The 19969-nt window shown below is 39.2% G+C and overlaps 1 protein-coding gene across 1 annotated transcript in view; it reads left to right on the forward strand.

The window, feature by feature from the left end:
* The first annotated feature begins 1344 nt into the window (after window positions 1-1344).
* The window catches only part of LOC106089927 (eukaryotic peptide chain release factor subunit 1), a 20503-nt gene continuing 1878 nt past the window's right edge, over window positions 1345-19969 (forward strand). Inside the window, exons 1-5 of the mRNA XM_013255917.2 lie at window positions 1345-1841; window positions 9507-9682; window positions 9750-10219; window positions 15890-16045; window positions 16104-16301. Coding sequence (XP_013111371.1) covers window positions 1756-1841; window positions 9507-9682; window positions 9750-10219; window positions 15890-16045; window positions 16104-16301 — 1086 coding nt within the window. The 5' untranslated portion in view covers window positions 1345-1755. The remainder of the gene's footprint in view (window positions 1842-9506; window positions 9683-9749; window positions 10220-15889; window positions 16046-16103; window positions 16302-19969) is intronic.

Here is a 19969-nt window from a genome sequence, read left to right on the forward strand (position 1 = left end):
GGAGAAGCCGTTGTACAAAATTTGTGCCAAATCGAATGAGAATTGCACTCTCTAAAGGCTCAAGAAGTCAAGACCCCAGATCGGCCTATATGGCAGCTATATCAGGTTATGTACCGATTTGAACCATACTTAGCACAGTTTTTGGAAGTCGAAACTTAAACTTAAAATGTCATGACGATCAAGAATATATGTACTTTGTGGGGTCTTAGACGAAATAAGTATACCCCCATCCTATGCTGGCAACATTCGTGAGGTACTATGCCATGTAAAACTTCTCTCTTATGTGGTGTCGCACTGCAGCAAGCCGTTCGGACTCGGCTATAAAAAGGAGGCCCCTTATCATTGATCTTAAAATTGAATCGGTCTGCACTCATTGATATGTGAGAAGTTTGCCCCTGTTCCTTAGTGGAATGTTCATGGGCAAAATTTGCAATTTGCATCCTATGGTGGAGGGTATAAAAATCGCAAAATACGTTTTCAGTTAGAAAATTAATTGATTCAATCTTTTTATACCCACCACTATGGGATGGGGGTATAAAGGTTGAACGAAGCGTTGGTATGTTCCCTGTATATCTATGTGACAACATTTGAAGTCAATTTGGTCTTGCCTCATAATAGTGTTTTTTAATAGATATTCGTTATAAAAAAAAATTGAATAAATCTAAATTTAACTTTACTATTAATATTTTTGTTTTTTCTTTTTCAATTATATAAAAATTTTTTTATGGAAATCCATAAAAAAATTTGTTTTTTTTGTGTTTTTTTGTAGAAAACTAATATATAGCCCATATCTAAACAAGAAAATTAATATACGTTTATATTTTTCTCTAAATATAAAGGTTCCATAAGATAAAGTTTTTTCTTTGCTTCCTAAAAGTATGCTTTTGTTTTTGCTTGAAAAAAGTTGATTTTGTTTGTCAATAAATTTTTCGCTGATTAATATAATTAATTTCATTTGCCTCCTTAAAGTATGCTATTATATTCCATAAGTGTTAATTTGACGGTTAGCAATTTAAAATTATTTTTTTAATACTTTCAATTTAAGTTTCTATTCATGATTTTATTTTTAAATAATTATAGGTTTTAATAAACTAACACAATTTTCTCTTACAATTTATCATACAATAGGTCTAATCAACACAAGGATATATTGAAAATTTACTGTTTTTATTCGTTGGTTTTTTTTCATGCCACATGGCAAAATGTCACAAACAAAAACCCACCCCTATAGAGGGTGGGTTGTTATGATTACACATTTCCAACTCTGTTTTGGACAATTAGGTATACCCCCTTATCACCCGCAAAAAGCCAAGAAAAAACCTTAAGATAGACCTGCGCAGTGGACACACGTCACAAGTATTTTTCTCTCCATAATAGAATTTGGTGTTTTCGTGTTTGCAAAATTTAGAGAAAGAAAGAAGAACGTTCGATAGATTTAAAAAAATCCACACGTGTGGATATCAATTAATTGTTATAAATTAAAACTGGACTTATAAAATATATGTGAATTAAAAGGCCATACGAATTGAAAGGCTCCTAAAGTTAATACTCCTAGGGAAGCCTTTGTTGGGAGCAGAGCAAAGTAGCAGAGGCAGCAGCAGCAGCTTACATAGAAAATTAATCAGCAATCAATTTTCCTTTGTATTGCTGCCAACAAAAAAGAAGAAAAAAAGCACACACACCTAAGAGGAAAAGGACCGTCTGCTCCTAAGATCCAGCTCAAGCACCGCCATCATCCATAGAGCCAAATAAAAAATGTCGGGAGAAGAAACATCAGCTGACCGTAATGTGGAGATATGGAAGATTAAGAAACTAATTAAAAGTCTGGAAATGGCTAGAGGGTAAGTTTGGGCTACAAATGCATTAATGGTTAGGGTAAGGGTTAACTCCTCCCCCTCTAAATGTGCCAAATTTTTGTTAAGTTTAGTTTTTATTCACATAAAAAAATCCCCTTTCCATATGTGTGTTTGGCCCTGTTGTGCATATCCCTCACTTTCAGTGCAGGGTGGTAGGCTGTAGGGGGTATAGAGTTTTAGAGACACACATATGTATGCGCCTCTTTTGCAATATGGTGATTTCATTGTAACCCATAGTTTCAGTATACAAATGGCCCATGTGTACAATTTTCTTCATGTCATTTACATTGGCTTCTGTCTAATGATGAATGGATGAGGAGAAACCAACAACTTTGACAGACCGCAACCGCGAAAAAAAGTTCTAAACGTGACTTTTTCTAAACCAAATTGGGCTGTTCTGTTAAAGCCTGTGTATGGGAATTCATGTCAACGTCATTGGTGGGGAAAAAAATTCATAATTATTTTTAACCCATGGCCATGCCATGTTGGATGAAGTTGCATTACTAATAAGGGGTGAACTTACATTTGTTTAAGTGATGGAAGTAAAGCTTTTTAAGGGAAACATTGAAATAGCATAGCAGAAGCTAAAAAAGTAAAGGGGCATTAAGTTCGGCCGGGCCCAACTTTGGATGGCCACCACCTCTGGTATATATGTAAACCCTCTTTCGTCACAATCCGGTGAAAATTGGATAACTTTAGCACCCAAATTTTGCAAGGACATTGAGAGGTCTAATAAATGTAAGTCGCTATTCAATTTTGTAGAACAAAATATTGGTCTTTTTGGCAGTTATATCCAAATATGAACCGATCTGAACCATATAAGACACGAATGTCGAAAAGCCTAACATTATAATCGGATAATAAATGCGCTTTTTATAGGGCCAAGACCACATCGTTCTATATGGCACCTTAAACCAAATCTGGACCGATCTGGCCTAATTTAACAAGGGTATAATAGTTATCCTATTTTTTTATAACACCACTACTACTGATTCTAGAACCTTGAACGGTAGATCCGTCTATATGGCAGCTATATCTAAACACCGTCCGATCTTCACCATATTTGGGTCAAATGTCGGAAAGCCTAAAACTACTTACTGTTTCAAATTTCAGCGAAATCGGATAAAAAATAAATCTCTAATGGGTTCCAGACCCTTTATCGGGAGATCGGTCTATATGGCAGCTATATCCAAATATAGTCCGATCTCAACTATATTTTGGTCGAAAGTTGCGAGGCCTGAAACTACTCACTGTGTCAAATTTCAGCGAAATCGGTTAAAAAATAAAGCTTTTATGGGTTCCAGACCCTTTATCGGGAGATCGGTCTGTATGGCAGCTATACCCAAATATAGTCCGATATGAACAATATTTAGGTCCGATGTTGCGAGGCCTGAAACTACTCACGGTATCAAGTTTGAGTGAAATCGGATAAAGAATAAAGCTTTTATGGGCTTCAGACCCTTTATCGGGAGATCGGTCTTTATGACAGCTATATCTAAATATAGTCCGATCTGAACCATATTTACGACATATGTCCGGAGGCTTAAAATAACCCACTGTTGCAAATTTCAGCAAAATCGGGTAATAAAAAACAGCTTTTATGAGCTTCAGACGCTTTATCGGGAGATCGGTGTATATGGTAGCTATATCTAAATTTAGTCCGATCTGAACTATAGTTAGGTCGGGTATCAGGAGGCTAAAAATAACTAACTATTTAAAATTTTAGCGAAATCGGTTAAAAAATAAAGCTTTTATGGGCTTCACACTCTTTATCGGCAGAACGGTCTATATGGCAGCTGTATCTAAATATAGTCCGATCTATACCATATTAGGGTCGGATGTTGGGAGGCCTAAAACGGCGCACTTTTTCAAATTTCAGGGAAATCGGATAAAAAATAAAGCTTTTATGGCCTTCAGACCCTTTATCGGCTATATGGGTCTATATGACAGCTGTAACTAAATAAAGTCCGATCTAAACCATATTTACGTCAAGTATTGGGAGGCCTAAAATAACCCACAGTTTTAAATTTCAGTGAAATCGGGTAATAAATGAAGCTTTTAATGGCATTAGACCCTATTTCGGGAGATCGGTCTTTATGGCAGCTATATCTAAATATAGTCCGATCTGAACCATATTTACGACATATGTCCGGTGGCATAAAATAACCCACTGTTGCAAATTTCAGCGAAATCGAGTAATAAAAATAGCTTTTATGGGCTTCAGACCCTTTATCGGGAGATCGGTCTATATGCAACAATATCTAAATATGGACCGATCTAATCCATATTTAGGTCAGATGCCGGGAAGAATACATTAACCCACTGTTGCAAATTTCAGCGAAATCGGGTAATAAATAAAGCTTTTATGGTTTTCAGACCGATATCGGGAGATCGGTCTATATGGTAGCTATATCTAAATCTAGTCCGATCTGAACCATATTTGGGTCAGTTGTCGGGAAGCATTTAGCACGTCCGTCTGTTGGAATCACTCTAGAGCCTTCAAAAAATGAGATATTGAGCTGAAATTTGGCACAGATACGTCTTTTTGATGCACGCTGGTTAAGTTCTTGAACGGGCCAAATCGGACCATATTTGGATATAGCTGATATATAGACCGATCTCCCCATAAAGGGTCTGAAGCCCATACTTAACCGATTTTACCGAAATTTTAAGCAATGAGTAGCTATAGGCCATCTAACATCAGACCCAAATATGGTTCACATCGGACTATATTTAGATATGGTTGTCATATAGACCGATCTGCCGATAAGGGGTCTGAAGCCCATAAAAGCTGTCCGTCCGTCTGTTGGAATCACTCTAGAGCCTTCAAAAAATGAGATATTGAGCTGAAATTTGGCACAGATACGTCTTTTTTATGCACGCTGGTTAAGTTCTTGAACGGGCCAAATCGGACCATATTTGGATATAGCTGCTATATAGACCGATTTTCCGATAAAGGGTCTAACGCCCATAAAAACATTCATTTTTCATCCGATTTTGCTGAAATTTTAAACAATGAGTAGTTTTAGGCCTCCCGACATCTCACCCAAATATGGTTGAGACCGGACTATCTTGCGTAAAGTTTCTCTCAAAAACCCATGTCCAAACTGAAACGTTAGTAGGCGACATGGGAGTGAGGGCAGAGACAATGGAGGACAATGTTGAGGGTTTTGACGAAAACCACGGGACTTACGGAGACACTGGAATCTTGGAATAATGCTGTTGATCGAAGGCTTATCATTACAGATTTTATGTTAAAGGAATCCTTGAGGAGTTTCAAATCATTTAAGCCACCCGGTCCTGATGGAATATTTCCGGCATTACTACAGAGGGGGTCAACTATTTGGCGCTCCACCAGGCCAATATTTTCACAGCGTGTCTAGGACTTTCACTCCGCAAGCTTGGAAGTGGGCAAGGGTGGTATTTATACCCAAGCCCGGCAAGGCAAGTTATGCGACATCAAAGGCCTACCTATAGGCCTTACGTCCTTTCTATCGTATTATGGATAGGACATCCAGAGAACTGCTAAAGTAGAACAGCACGCCTCTGCATGAGATTGTGCATAAAATAGAAGAATCCTTCGATGTCAAGATGTGCAAAGCTCCCTTGATTTGACATCGGGGATTTGACAAAATGTGGAAAAATTGGCATAAGGCACGCAATAGGGGGGCATTTTATTGCCATTCCTATGGGTGACCACCATAAATGACCTATTACGGATGCTGACTGAGGAGGAATTTGAAGCCGTCTGCTATGCAGACGATGTATAGTACTTCGAAGGGTTAAGGATCCGAACCAGCTTACAGAAAAGCCGAAAGGGTCTTGCAGATAGCATGCGACTGGGCTATCAATGTTAACCCAGAAAAGACTGAATTCTGCCTGTTCACGAGGAAGACGAAGGTAAATCAATTTGACGCAACCCGTTTCCTCTATAGAACGGTTTCGATATTTGACAAGGTCAAAGGCTTAGGTGCGATCTTGAACAGGAAATTGAATTGGAAGTGTCACATTCAGGAGCGTACCGAGAAGGCTCACAGATGTTGGACAATATGTTGACGGGCCCTAGGCTCGAAATGGGGCCTGCATCCGAGGATAGTCCACTGGCTCCATAGAAGCGTGATTAGACCAATACTTACTTACGCCTCAGTAGTTTGGTGGAAGCCAAAAAAGTGCATCTTAAGGATAATATAGCAGATTCAAAGAACATGTTGTCTTGGCATAGGCGGAGCGATGAGGACCATGCCCACTAGGGCACTGGAGACTTTTCTAGATATCCGACCCATAGACATACAATTTAAGTATGAGGCATCCACTGCGGCTATGAGACTTAAGATGATGGGAGAATGGATAGAGGATAGAAGCAGGTCATACCATAGCGGTATAATCGAGGTGATGAAAGGAAAGCTGGAAGGAATGGCAGAGGATTCCGATCGGATAGCTGAGACGACGCTTGAGGCCGAGTGCGAGGCAGTACTTGGATGGACGAAACTCTGGTATTACCATCTGGGAAATCGTGTTATACAGATGGATCAAAGCTAAGGGACAGAGTGGGCCTGGGGATCTAAATCGAGAAGCCATGGACTGAGATCTCTTTTCGAGTGCTTGACCATTATGGGGTCCTGCAGGTGGAGATCCGGCCGATCACGAAATGCGTGAGGTGGTGCAGGTGGTTTACAACGCGAGGACATGGAGTGTGAACATCTTAACGGACAGTAAACTGGCCATCAGAGCAATTAAAACCAGGATGGTAAGATCACGAAAAGTCTTACAGTGTAAGAAGGAGATTAACGCCTTCTCTGAGGATGGCACAATCCGCATCGTTTGGGTGCCGGGCCATAACGGAGTAAGGGGGAATGAAAGAGCAGACGATTTGACAGTGAATACAAAAATGCGAATGCAAAATGCAAATTTTGCCCATGAACATTCGACTAAGGAACAGGGGCAAACTTCTCACATATCAATGAGTGCAGTCCGATTCAAGTTTTTAAGCTAAATGATAAGGGGCCTCCTTTCTATAGCCGAGTCCGAACGGCGTGCCGCAGTATAGTACCTCACAAATGTTGCCAGCATTAGGAGGGGAATACCACCGCTGGAAATTTTTTCTGATGGTCTCGCCAGGATTCGAACCCCGGCGTTCAACGTCATAGGCGGACATGCTAACATCTGCGGACATGCTAACATCTGGTGGTGCCCCGTAGTGCCCCACTAGGGCACTGGAGACTATTCCAGATATCCGACCCATAGACATACAGTTTAAGTATGAGGCATCCACTGCGGCTATGAGACTTAAGATGATGGGAGAATGGATGGAGGATAAAAGCAGGTCATACCATCGCGGTATAATCTAGGTGCCGATAGGAAAGCTGGAAGGAATGGAAGAGGTTTTTGATCGTATAGCTGCGACGACACTTGAGGTCGGAACTCTGGGAAATCGTGCTATACAGATTAATCAAAGCTGGAGGACAGAGTGGGTCTACATCGAGAAGCCAGGGACCGAGATCTGTTTTCGATTGCCTAACAATAAAAGCGTCCCTCAGGTGGAGATCCGGCACATCACGGAATGCGTGAGGTGGTGCAGGGTAAACGAGAGAACATGGATTGTGAATAACTTAGAGGACAGTAAACTGGCCATCAGGGCAATAACAACCAGGATGGTAAGGACATGAACAGTCTTGGAGTGTATGAAGGAGTTCAACGCCTTCTCTGAGGATGGCATGCTCTGCATCGTTTGAGTGCCGGGACGTAGCGGAGTAAGAGGAAATGAAAGGGTAGACGATTTGGCAGTGAAGTCCTGAATACTGCCGTCAATAAACTTAGTTAACCCGAAGCCTTTCGAGTCGACGCAGTCCGAGATAAAGGAGTGGGCCACGAACGCGCATGTAATACGACGAATATCCTATGGGGAAATGCGGATTGTGAGAAGGTATATCTGGTCCTACTTCCAGTCCTGCTTTATTCCATAGCTTCAAGGAATAAGTGTTACAGCAGTCGCCGGAATTAGTTACATGCATATCTTCGTAATTTAAGACACCATTAAGGGGATACAGGCATTTGAATGCATCAGGCTTATTAGCCCTATTAAGGTTATAGTGGCGTTCTGCAATTTGACGGTTCTAGGCTATTTAAGGTCATTGTGATACTTTAGTATATTTTATTTCGGTACGAGTAAAGTCTGGTAAACGAAATCAATTTCGTCAATGTAAGCTCCTTTGCTTTTTCCCATAGCGTTTGATTGACAGCTATATCAGGTTATTGACCGATTTGAACCAGACTAAGCACAGCTGTTGGAAATCATAACAAAACAGCTCATGCAAAATTTCAGTCAAATCGGACAAAAATTGTGTTAAAGCGGCCGCCGAATTTAGTTGCAAGAATACCTTCAAAAATAGAGGGACCATTAGGGGGATACAGGCATTTTAAGTTATTAGTATAACGTCTCATGCTTACAAGACGTCGGCATTTATGCAAAGTTATTACAGAATTCTATTGGGTTGCCCAAAAAGTAATTGCGGATTTTTTAAAAGAATGTAAATGCATTTTTAATAAAACTTAGAATGAACTTTAATTAAATATACTTTTTTTACACTTTTTTCTAAAGCAAGCTAATAGTAACAGCTGATAACTGACAGATGAAATAATGCAACTACAGAGTCACAAGCTGTGAAAAAATTTGTTAACGCCGTCTATATGAAAAATCCGCAATTACTTTTTGGGCAACCCAATATATACTGACTTACTTTGAGCATTACTTTATCTTGTTTTTTTCTACGGACATACTAGCGGCTCTGGTTTGGTCACTAGTAATTGGAATTTTGGAGGGGACCGTAGTGACTTGCGTTCGAATCCTAGCGAGATCATTAGAAATCATTTTCAGCGATGGTGTATGCCCTCCTTATGTGAGCTTCTGTGTCATGTAAAAACTTTTCCTCAAAAAGGTGCGGCATGCCGTTCGGACTCGACTTTAAAAATGAAGTCCCCCATCATTGAGTCCCTTATCATTGAGCTTAAACTTTCTTAGTGGAATGTTCATGGGCAAATTTGCAATCCGCATTTTGTTTATAACAGTGATGAGCTCACTAAAGCTGCTGCAAAATCCAAACTGTTTTTGTGTGGGTATCATCGAACATCAACTATCCTGCAGGACTTTGAAGCGGTCCCAAACTGGTGATTTCCTCTGTTTTCAGTGACTGGTCCCCTGACTATCCATATTACCGGTGGTTTTTATGTGGGCATGTCATACCTAGGGAACAATAATTTTGAACCGGTCTTTTCTTCGGTTTAAAAAACTGGTCATTTCACCGGTTTGAAAAATCGGCAATTTCACCGGTTCGAAAAATAGGAAATTTCTCCGGTTTAAAAAACCCACCACTTCAACGGTTTGAAAAACCGAACGAACCCACACGAAGTTGTTTTTACTATCCGTGTGATTCTATAGTTTTTCCTTTGCCCGCGGGCATAGGAATTTATGTGCAGATATGTATGCTGTCCATCTATGGTTTATAATAATCTGTACTGAATGGCAATTTTCAACAAAGGGCTTCCAACTTTTAATTTCTTCTTTGCGTTTCCTTTTCGGATTTGACGATGCTATTTTTTCTTATTAAGCTTCGTATTTTAATATAATTATCTTTGCTTTCTATCTCCTTTCAGCAATGGGACCAGCATGATATCCTTAATAATACCGCCCAAGGATCAAATTTCGCGAGTCAGCAAAATGTTGGCTGATGAATTTGGAACCGCGTCAAACATTAAGTCTCGCGTAAATCGTCTTTCAGTTTTAGGTGCTATTACCTCGGTACAGCATAGATTAAAATTGTATACCAAAGGTAAGTGGTACTCTGACATAACCTCCAAGATTTGGTAACCCTTATTCACATCTATACATATCTGTAGTGCCTCCTAATGGTTTGGTCATTTATTGTGGTACAATTGTCACCGAGGAAGGCAAAGAGAAGAAGGTCAACATCGATTTTGAGCCTTTCAAGCCCATTAACACTTCATTGTATCTGTGCGACAATAAGTTCCATACTGAAGCTTTGACAGCTCTTCTGGCTGATGACAATAAATTTGGCTTTATTGTTATGGATGGTAATGGGGCTTTGTTTGGCACATTGCAGGGCAATACACGAGAAGTTCTACACAAATTCACCGTTGACTTGCCGAAGAAGCACGGGCGTGGTGGTCAATCAGCATTGCGTTTTGCTCGTCTGCGCATGGAGAAACGTCATAATTATGTGCGAAAAGTCGCTGAGGTAGCCACGCAGTTGTTCATAACCAACGATAAGCCAAATATTGCTGGTCTTATATTAGCCGGTAGTGCCGATTTTAAAACTGAACTGAGTCAATCGGATATGTTCGATCCGGTAAGTTATGGATAAAGGTGATATTGTTAGATAATAAGCCGCTAGAAGTTAAAAAGGGGCCTAACCATAAATCTTATATATCAAAACTTGGGATCAAAAAACTAGGCAAACGCCTCACTACACAAAATTCCAACTAACAGTACATAGGTACAAAGGCATACGGGAAATGATTATACAATTTAGTCCAAGTGTCTAGGATGGTTGCGCACTTTAAAGCATCATAGTCAAACTCTTTAGCTCCACAACGAGTTAGAGTAGGCCACAAATCTTACACTCATGTCATGTCTTTGGATAATGCCTGTAGGTTGGTTGGCTCCCCAGAAAAATCATCCGAATCCTAGCAAGATAATTATAAAAAAATGTCAGCGCTAGTTTATGACTTCCTTATGCTGGCGGCATGTGTGAGCTTCTATGCCATGTAAAAATTTCTCCTCAAAGTAATGTGGCACGCCGTTCGGATTCGGCTTTAAAAAGGAGGTCTCTTATCATTGAGCTTAAACTTGAATAGGACAGCACACATTGATATGTGAGAAGTTTGCTCCTGTTCCTTAATGGAATGTTCATGGCCAATTTCGCAATCGGCATTTTATTTATAATTGTGATGGGCTCACTAATACTGTTGCAAAAACCAAATTGTTTTTGTGTGAGTATCATCAAACATCAACTATCCTGCAGGACTTGAAAGCGGTCCCAAACTGGTGATTTCCTCTGTTTTCAGTGACCAGTGACTGGTACCCTGACTATCCATATTACCGGTGATTTTTATATGAGCATGTCATACCTAGGGAACAATAATTGTGAACCGGTCATTTCATCGGTTTAAAAAAACTGGTCATTTCACCCTATGGCAGAGCGTAAAATTTCATAAAAATCGTTCCTGTTTTAGATATATGAACTTTTAAGGCACTAAAAACTACAATCTCTACAATATTGGGCGTGAGATATTCTATTTGCCGCCCCAGTATGTGTTCAAAATTTCATAAAAATTGACACAGGTTTAGATATAACTCCCATATAATCTTTAAATCGATATGGCCTTTTAAAGATGTGGAAAAGCAAATTTTTTGTACTATTGTAAGAAAATCTTCCAAGGTTCTCTTCGATATTTCAATAGGTATCCAAATTAAAGTCTGACTAGGTATGGAGATAAGTTCTATATATTAAAAGTACTAGGTGTTGCCTATAGGGGGTTTTGCCTTTCCTTAATGGTTTTTAAATTGAATCCGGATTTTTTTTTCAATTATTTTTGCGATTGAAATTTTGGCAGTTCTCTATTAAAAAATTCATTGATTCAATCATTTTTATACCCTCCACCATAGGAGGGGGGGTATACTAATTTCGTTATTCTGTTTGTAACTACTCGAAATATTCGTCTGAGACCCCATAAGGTATATATATTCTTGATCGTCGCGACATTTTATGTCGATCTAGCCATGTCCGTCCGTCCGTCTGTCCGTCCATCTGTCTGTCGAAAGCACGCTAACTTCCGAAGGAGTAAAGGTAGCCGCTTGAAATTTTGCACAAATACTTCTTATTAGTGTAGGTCTGTTGGTATTGTAAATGGGCCATATCGGTCCATGTTTTGATATAACTGCCATATAAACCGATCTTGGGTCTTGACTTTTTGGGTATCTAGAGTGCGCAATTCTTATCCGATTGGGATGACATTTTGCACGACGTGTTTTGTTATGATATCCAACAACTGTGGAAAGTATGATTCAAATCGGTCCATAACCTGACATGGCTGTCATATAAACCGATCGTGGGTCTTGACTTCTTGAGCCTCTAGAGTGCGCAATTCTTATCCGATTGGGATGAAATTTTGCACGACGTGTTTTGTTATGATATCCAAAAAATGTGCCAAGTATGGTTCAAATCGGACAATAACCTGATATAACTGTCATATAAACCGATCTGGGGTCTTGACTTCTTGAGCCTCTAGAGTGCGCAATTCTTATCCGATTGGAATGAAATTTTGCAAGACGTGTTTTGTTATGATATCCAAAAAATGTGCTAAGTATGGTTCAAATCGGACAATAACCTGATATAGTTGTCATATAAACAGATCTGGGGACTTGATTTCTCGAGTTTCTAGAGGTCGCAATTCCTATCCGATTTGGCTGAAATTTTGCATGACGTATTTTATTCTTACTTTCAACAACTGTGTCAAATAAGGTTCAAATCGGTTCATAATCTGATATAGCTGCCATATAAACCGATCTGGGATCTTGACTTCTTGAGCCTCTAGAGGTCGCAATTATTATTCGATTTGCCTGAAATTTTATACGACGGATTCTCTCATGACGACCAACATACTTGTTTATTATGGTCTGAATCGGTCTATAGCCCGATACAGCTCCCATATAAATCGATCTCTCTATTTTACTTATTGTTTTCTTTTACCCTTTGTTTGTCTAAAAAGAGATACCGGGAAAGAACCCGACAAATGTCATCAATGGTGGAGGGTATATAAGATTCGCCCCGGCCGAACTTAACACGCTTCTACTTTGTATTTGCACCTCTGGGAAATTCCGATCATTGCATTATTTCAGCATCTTTTTCGTATTCTACCCTTCGTGCCGCTTTATCTACAGCCCCAAAGCGGACAATTTTTATGTACAAAAAAGCTCGTTGGACTGAACTCAATGATTTCTTCCGCAATTTCAATTGGAAGCTTTGATTGTAACCTATTGTAGATGCGGTAGCTGAAACGATAGAGAATATAATCTTAATTGGAATGGAGTTATTTATTCCAACCAAAATAATTTCAGTTACATCGAAGGACAAAAGCTGGTTGTAGATGTTGTAGAGGCGTGCAGGAATGCCGTCAGATTGAAAGAGGAGGCATTCAGAAATTGGCGTTCAAATAAGAAGAAGAAGAACTTCGTGTGTCAGAGTACTTAGAAGCGAAAAGTTTCTGCGCGAACAACGTCTTTGTGCCAAAGTTCTTGCCTCTCCAAGTGTAAGTAAAAGTTTTTGGTCTTTTGTGAAAAGAGTGACTCATTGGCTATTCCGACTCTCATTGAAGATGACCAGATATTTACTGACCCGGTGGATAAGGCAAACCTTCTGGCTGACACGCTTGCGGGAAATTCTACCCTTCCGGTAAGCGATCAACTACTCCCCGTTATTGAAGACGTGTCTAGTTCCATGCCTTAGATATATTTTCGAACACGTGGAGTCAAAGGGGTTCTTGCTGATTTCGACGTAAATACATTCCCGGGCCCGGATGGCATATCGTCACTTGTTTTATGCAAGTGTTCTTCGACGCTCGCTCATCCTATACGCAATTTTTTCAACCTTGCTTACCGCCCGGGTGTTTTCCCGGCGCGTTGGAATATTGCGAACGTGCAGCCTATCCCCAAGAAGGGTGAGGCAACCGACCCTGCGAATTATTGACCAATAACGTTATGCTCTGTGCTTTCCAAGGTTATGAAGAGCATGATCAATTACCATCTTGTGAGATACTTAGAGTTCAATGGTCTTCTTAGCGACCGAAAATATGGGTTCCGGAGAAATCGCTCCACGGGCAACCTGATGGCATTCCTGTCTGAACGTTGGAGTTGCTCTATTCACCAGTTCGGTGAGAGTAAGGTCGTTGCTGTGGATATCTCTAAGTCATTTGATAGGGTCTGGCACGGTGTACCCCTTTCAAAGCTTTTCGATTTTGGTGTCAGTCGATTTATATCGAGTTTTCTCAGAGATCGCACTATAAGAGTTGTTGTAGTTGAGTTCTCATCTGACGAATATATTGTAAATCGACCGCAGGAGTACCACAAGGTCATTTCTCTCCCTCTTTTTATACCCACCACCATAGGATAGGGGTATATTCATTTAGTCATTTCGTTTACAACACATCGAAATACCAATTTCCGACCCTACAAAGTGTATATATTTCGGGTCGTCGTAAAATTCTAAGACGATTTAATTATGTCCGTGTGTCTGTCCGTCCGTCTGTTGTAATCACTCTGGAGCCTTCAAAAATTGAGATATTGAGCTGAAATTTTGCACAAATACGTATTTAAGTTCTTGAGCGGGCCAAATCGGACCATATTTGGATATAGCTGATATATAGACCGATTTTCCGTTAAAGGGTCTAAAACCCAAAAATGCTTTATTTTTCATCCGATTTAGCTGAAAGTTGAAACGGTGAGTAGATTTACGCCTCCCGACATTTGATTCAAATATGGTTCAGATCGCACTATATTTAGATATAGCTGCCATATAGACCGATCTGCCGATTAGGGGTATGAAGCCCTTAAAAGCTTTATTTTTTTAACCGATTTCGCTGAAATTTGAAACAGTGAGAAGTTTTACGCCTCCTAACATAGGACCCAAATGTGGTTCAGTTCGGACTATATTTAGATATACCTGCCATATAGACCGATCTGCCGATAAAGGGTCTGAAGTCCAAAAAGCTCTATTTATTACCCGATTTCGCTGAAATTTTAAACAGTGGGTAGTCTTAATTCTTCCGACATCTGTCCCAAATACGGTTCGGATCGGACTATATTTAGATATAGCTGCCATACAGACCGATCTCTTGATAAAGGGTCTGGAGCCAAGAAAAATATGAAATATGAAACAGTAAGTAGTTTTAGGCCACCCGCCATCGGACCAAAATATGGTTAAGATCGCACTGTATGTAGATATATCTGTCATGTGCCGATTAAGGGTCTGAAGCCACAAAAACTTTATTTATTACCCGATTTTGTTGAATATTGAAATACAAAATTGAACAGTGACTTATATTAATTAGACCACTCAATGTCCGTGCCGAATTTGGGTGCATAAGTTATCCAATTTTCACCGGATTCTGACGAAAGAGGGTTTTCATATATACCCGAGAAGGTGGGTATCCAAAGTTCGGCACGGCCAAACTTAATGCCTTTTTACTTGTTTAAATTGAATTTTTTTCAATCACCTGTTTTCAACCACTGTGATTGAAGCATTTTTAATTAAACAATTAATTGGATCAATTCATTTGGTAATTGAACCGTTTTTTTTCTGTGTAGAATTTAGTTCTCTTTGCACTAAATTCATGGATGTGGCATTCAAGAGGACGAATTTGACTTTACAGTTTGGTCCAAGAGTTCCCAACTCCAAAGTATTTGCTATTCGCACTTTTTGAACGTTATCGTTTCCTGGTCCCTACACTGAAGATGGTTTCCCGCCTTTCAGTTTCGGAACAGAAATCTGGAAGTATTAATGAATAAATCATAGTTTTGGGATAGGCGATATGCACCCTATTCATTTGATATTGGGTCTTTTTGAACGAAATTAGTTTCTGATCCCTAGATTAGATTTAGTGTCCTGTCCTTCAGTTTTAGAAAAGAAATCTGGAAGGAGTGTTCAAGACAAAATAGTTCAGGTGTAAATGTGGTGCACCAAAACAAGGCACCTTTCAAGTGATGTGTGAACTGTTTGAACGAAATTCGTCCTGCTCCCTAGACTGGAATTTTTTCCTCTCCTTTAGTTTCGGAGCAAGTGCGATACACCAAAATCAAGGTATTGATTTTCTTTTCAACCTAACCTAACCTTCATTCAATATGATAAGTGATTGTTTTGTTAAAGTTGGTTAATCGCATTCAACCCTTTTAAATTTTGCATTTGAAAAAATGGTCCTGCCTTGTCCATTAAATCTTCTTTTCTACTTTTCTTTCCTCGTAGAGATTACAATCGAAAATAATCAAACTTGTGGATGTCTCATATGGCGGTGAGAATGGTTTCAATCAGGCTATTGAATTGGCCGCTGAATCGCTGCAAAATGTTAAATTTATACAGGAGAAAAAATTAATTGGCCGTTACTTTGATGAAATTTCTCAGGTTTGTATTGAAGGAACTAAAAAAGTTCGTTGTATAATGAGTTCTTTTTATTTTACAGGATACGGGCAAATATTGTTTTGGTGTTGAAGATACGTTGCGTGCTTTAGAATTGGGCTCTGTTGAGACATTGATATGTTGGGAGAATTTGGATATCCAAAGATATGTCTTGAAAAATCATGCAAATTCAACGGCAACCACGGTATTGCATTTAACGCCGGAACAAGAAAAGGACAAGTCGCATTTTACGGATAAAGAGGTGAGTAAACGGATGTAATCGTATGAAGGTAAAAGACATCGATAAAGACAGGAAGCAAAATTTCAATAATTTTTCTTTTCAAATTCGAACTATTGTAAGATCGGGCCCCCACTGAATATGAAATCCTATCTACGATTCTGTTTAAAGAGATAAGTGTGGATAATCGAATTTTTGTTAGATTAGTACGTTTAGTTCAATGACTCGTTCAATAGTTCCATTGGCGCTTGATTTAATTTGGCACCTAACTTTTTTTTTATCTGATTCAGATTCATTTTCTACATCAAAATATCTTTCATACAAATCTCATAATGTTCCAATAGCTAAACATGCCCGTTCCGAGAAGGGGCGTTCCCCCTAGGTTCTTGACCAATTTAAAAGTCTACTATAAAAGTGTCACTATTTAATTACAAACAAATATTCTCATAAAACGGTCCATCCATTTTTGATATATCGCAAAATATAAGAACCACACATCTTCGATGAATGTTAAAGAAAAAGGGCCTTAAAAGTTTGACCTGAGATCTCTAAACTCTTTTTGGGTTTTGCTCTACTGACTTAATCTACTGACATCATAACTTGGAATTTCCAACCCCCAGATTGGCTTGGATTTAGAGATCCCAGCAGACTTTTAACCTCGATATTTTTGGTAAATCAGTTAGACCTTCCAGTATTCTAGTGGACCTTAGGTGATATGATAGTGCGTAGCATGTTGAGAAATGGGTTATTAGGGGGTAAGTGAATGTACTCTGTTCTGTGCCAAGGTGGCAACGGTGTTATAAGTCAGTAAGGAGTCTTAAGCTAAGAAGGCCACCGTAGAGCAGGGGGTTAGCATGTCCGCCTGTGACGCTGAACGCCTGGGTTCGAATCCTGGCAGGAACATCAGAAAAATTTTCAATCCCCTCCTAATGCTGGCAACATTTGTGAGGTACTATGTCATGTTAAACTTCTCTACAAAGAGGTCTCCTTCTGCGGCACGCCGTTCGGACTCGGCTATAAAAAGGAGGTCCCTTATCATTAAGTTAAATTTTGAATCGGACAGCTCTCATTAACTTGAGAGAAGTTTGCCCAGTTCGTTAATGAAATGTTCAGCGGCAAATTTGCATTTGCAGGAGTCTTAAGCTACCTATTTGGTTTGGATGTTTGTTTGTCCTCTGATCTGATAGAGGATGCAGGTTGAAATGCTCCGCATTAGGCAATAACGCATTCTAAACATTTGATCAGATGTGCTAGAAAGATGCGTTCTTTGAAGATATCGTATCGAAAGATGATATACCTATTATTGACGGCAAGCTCAAGGTTAGAAAGATTAATTCTCCGTATACGTTGCCAAGTCTCTATGCTAAAGGTTTGTGATATAGGGAGATATTAAAGTTTTAAAAATGTCATTGCTGCCCTATTCATTGTTAAGAACATGCGCAAGTATCCGTGTGGTAGACAGGCGGACGGAGAGATGAATGTACAGACATGGCTTAAACGACTTAATGTGCCATGATGTTCAAGAATTTATATACTTTTGTAGGGAAAGGGTACAAAAATTACCCTTACCAATTACCTATGGTAAGGGTACTATAGTTACCCTTATCCTTTACCAAAGGAAGGGTACTAAAATTACCCTTATCCTTTACCAAAGGAAGAGCACAAAAACTAACATTTCCCTTAGGAAAGTGTACTACGACTACCCTTTGCAATGAAATTACCTAAGGAAGGTTACTGAAATTAGCTAAGATGGGGTACTGAAATTACCTAAAGTAGAGTACGAAAACTAAAGTTTCCCTCAGGAAACTATATTAGAACTACCCTCTCCCTTAGGAAAGGATATTATAACTGCTCTTTCCCTTAGGAAAGGGTTTTAAAACTACCCTTTCCTAAGGAGAGGGTACTAAAACTACCCTTTCTCTTAGAAAAGGGTACCAAAACTACCCTTTCTCTTAGGAAGTGGTATTAAAACTACCCTTTAACTTAGGAAAGGGTACTAGAACAACCCTTTTACTTAGGAAATGGTGCTAAAACTACAATTTCCCTTCGGAAAAGGTAATAAAATTAGTCTTTGATAAAGAAAAGGGTGCTTAAACTGCCCTTTTCCTTAGAAAGGGTACTAAAACTACCATTTCCCTTAGGAAGGGCAATAAAACTACCCTTTCGCTTGGAAAATGGTTTTAAAACTAACCTTCCTCTTAGGAAAGTGTATTAAAATTACCCTTTCCCTTAGGAAAGGGCATTAAAACTATCATTTTTCTTAGGAAAGGGTGTTAAAACTACCCTCTTCTTAAGGAAAGGGTATTAAAACTACCCTTTCCCTTAGCAAAGGGTATAAGAACTACCCTCTCCTTTAGGAAAGGGCATTAAAACTATCCTTTTCCTTAAGACAGGGTGTTGATACTACCCCTTCACTTGGGAAAGGGTATGAAGTCTTCCCGTAGAAAAGGGTATTAAAATTACCCTTTCCCTTAGGACATGGTATGAAAACTAGCCTTTCCCTTAGGAAATGGTATTAAAACTACCCTTTTATTTAGGTAATGGTATTAAAACTACCCTTTCCCTTAGGAAAGGGTATTAAAACTACCCTTCCCCCTAGGAAAGGGTATTAAAACTACCCTTCCCCCTAGGAAACGGTATTAAAACTACTCTTTCCCTTAGGAAAGGGTATTAAAACTACGCTTTCCCTTAGAAAGAGTATTAAAACTACCCCCCTCCCCAGTAAAGAGTATTAAAAGTACCATTTCGATAGGGTATTAAAACTACCCTCTCCCTTAGAAGAGGGTATTAAAACTATCCTTTTCCTTAGGAAAGTGTATTAAAGTTACCCTTTTCCTTAGGAAAGGGACAAACTATCCTCTCTTCAGGAAAGGGTATAAAATTACCTTCTCCTTTAGGAAAGGGTATCAAAACTTCCCGTAAGAAAGCGTATTAAAACTACCTTTTCCCTTAGAAAAGGGTATTAAAACTACCTTTTCCCATAGGAAAGGGTGTTAAAACTACCTATTCCTTAGGAATCGGTATTCAAATTACCCTTTCCCTTAAGAAGGCGTATTAAAACTACACTTTTCCTTAGGAAAGGGTGTTAATACTACCCTTTTCCTAAGATAAGGGTATTAAAACTACCTTTCCCTAAGGAAAGGGTATTAAAACTACCCTTTCCCTTAGGAAAGGTATTTAAACTACCCTTTCCCTTAGGAAAGGCTATTAAAACAACTCCTTCCTTTAGGAAAGTATATTAAATCTACCCATTCCCTTAGGAAAGTGTATTAAAACTATCCATCTCCTTAAGAATTGGTAATAAAACTACCCTTTCCCTTGGGAAAGGACACAAAGACTACCCTTTCCCTTGGGAAAGATCCAAAAACTACCCTTTACCTTGGGAAAGTGTACGAAGGCGAATTAAAACTACACCTTCCTTAGGAAAGGGTGTTAAAACTACCCTTTTCCTTAGGAAAGGGTGTTAAAACTACCCTTTTCTTTAGAAAAGGGTATTAAAACTACACTTTTCCTAAGTCAAGGGTATTAAAACTACCTTTCCCTAAGGATAGGTTTTCAAATCTACCCTTTCCCTTAGTAAAGGGTATTAAATCTACCCTGTCCCTTAGAAGAGGGTACCAGAACTACCCTATCCCTTAGGAAAGTGTACCAAAACAACCCTTTGCTTAGGAAAATGTACCAAACCAACCCTT

Source organism: Stomoxys calcitrans, chromosome 3, assembly GCF_963082655.1.
Source record: "Stomoxys calcitrans chromosome 3, idStoCalc2.1, whole genome shotgun sequence".
In the NCBI taxonomy this organism is placed as follows: domain Eukaryota; kingdom Metazoa; phylum Arthropoda; class Insecta; order Diptera; family Muscidae; genus Stomoxys; species Stomoxys calcitrans.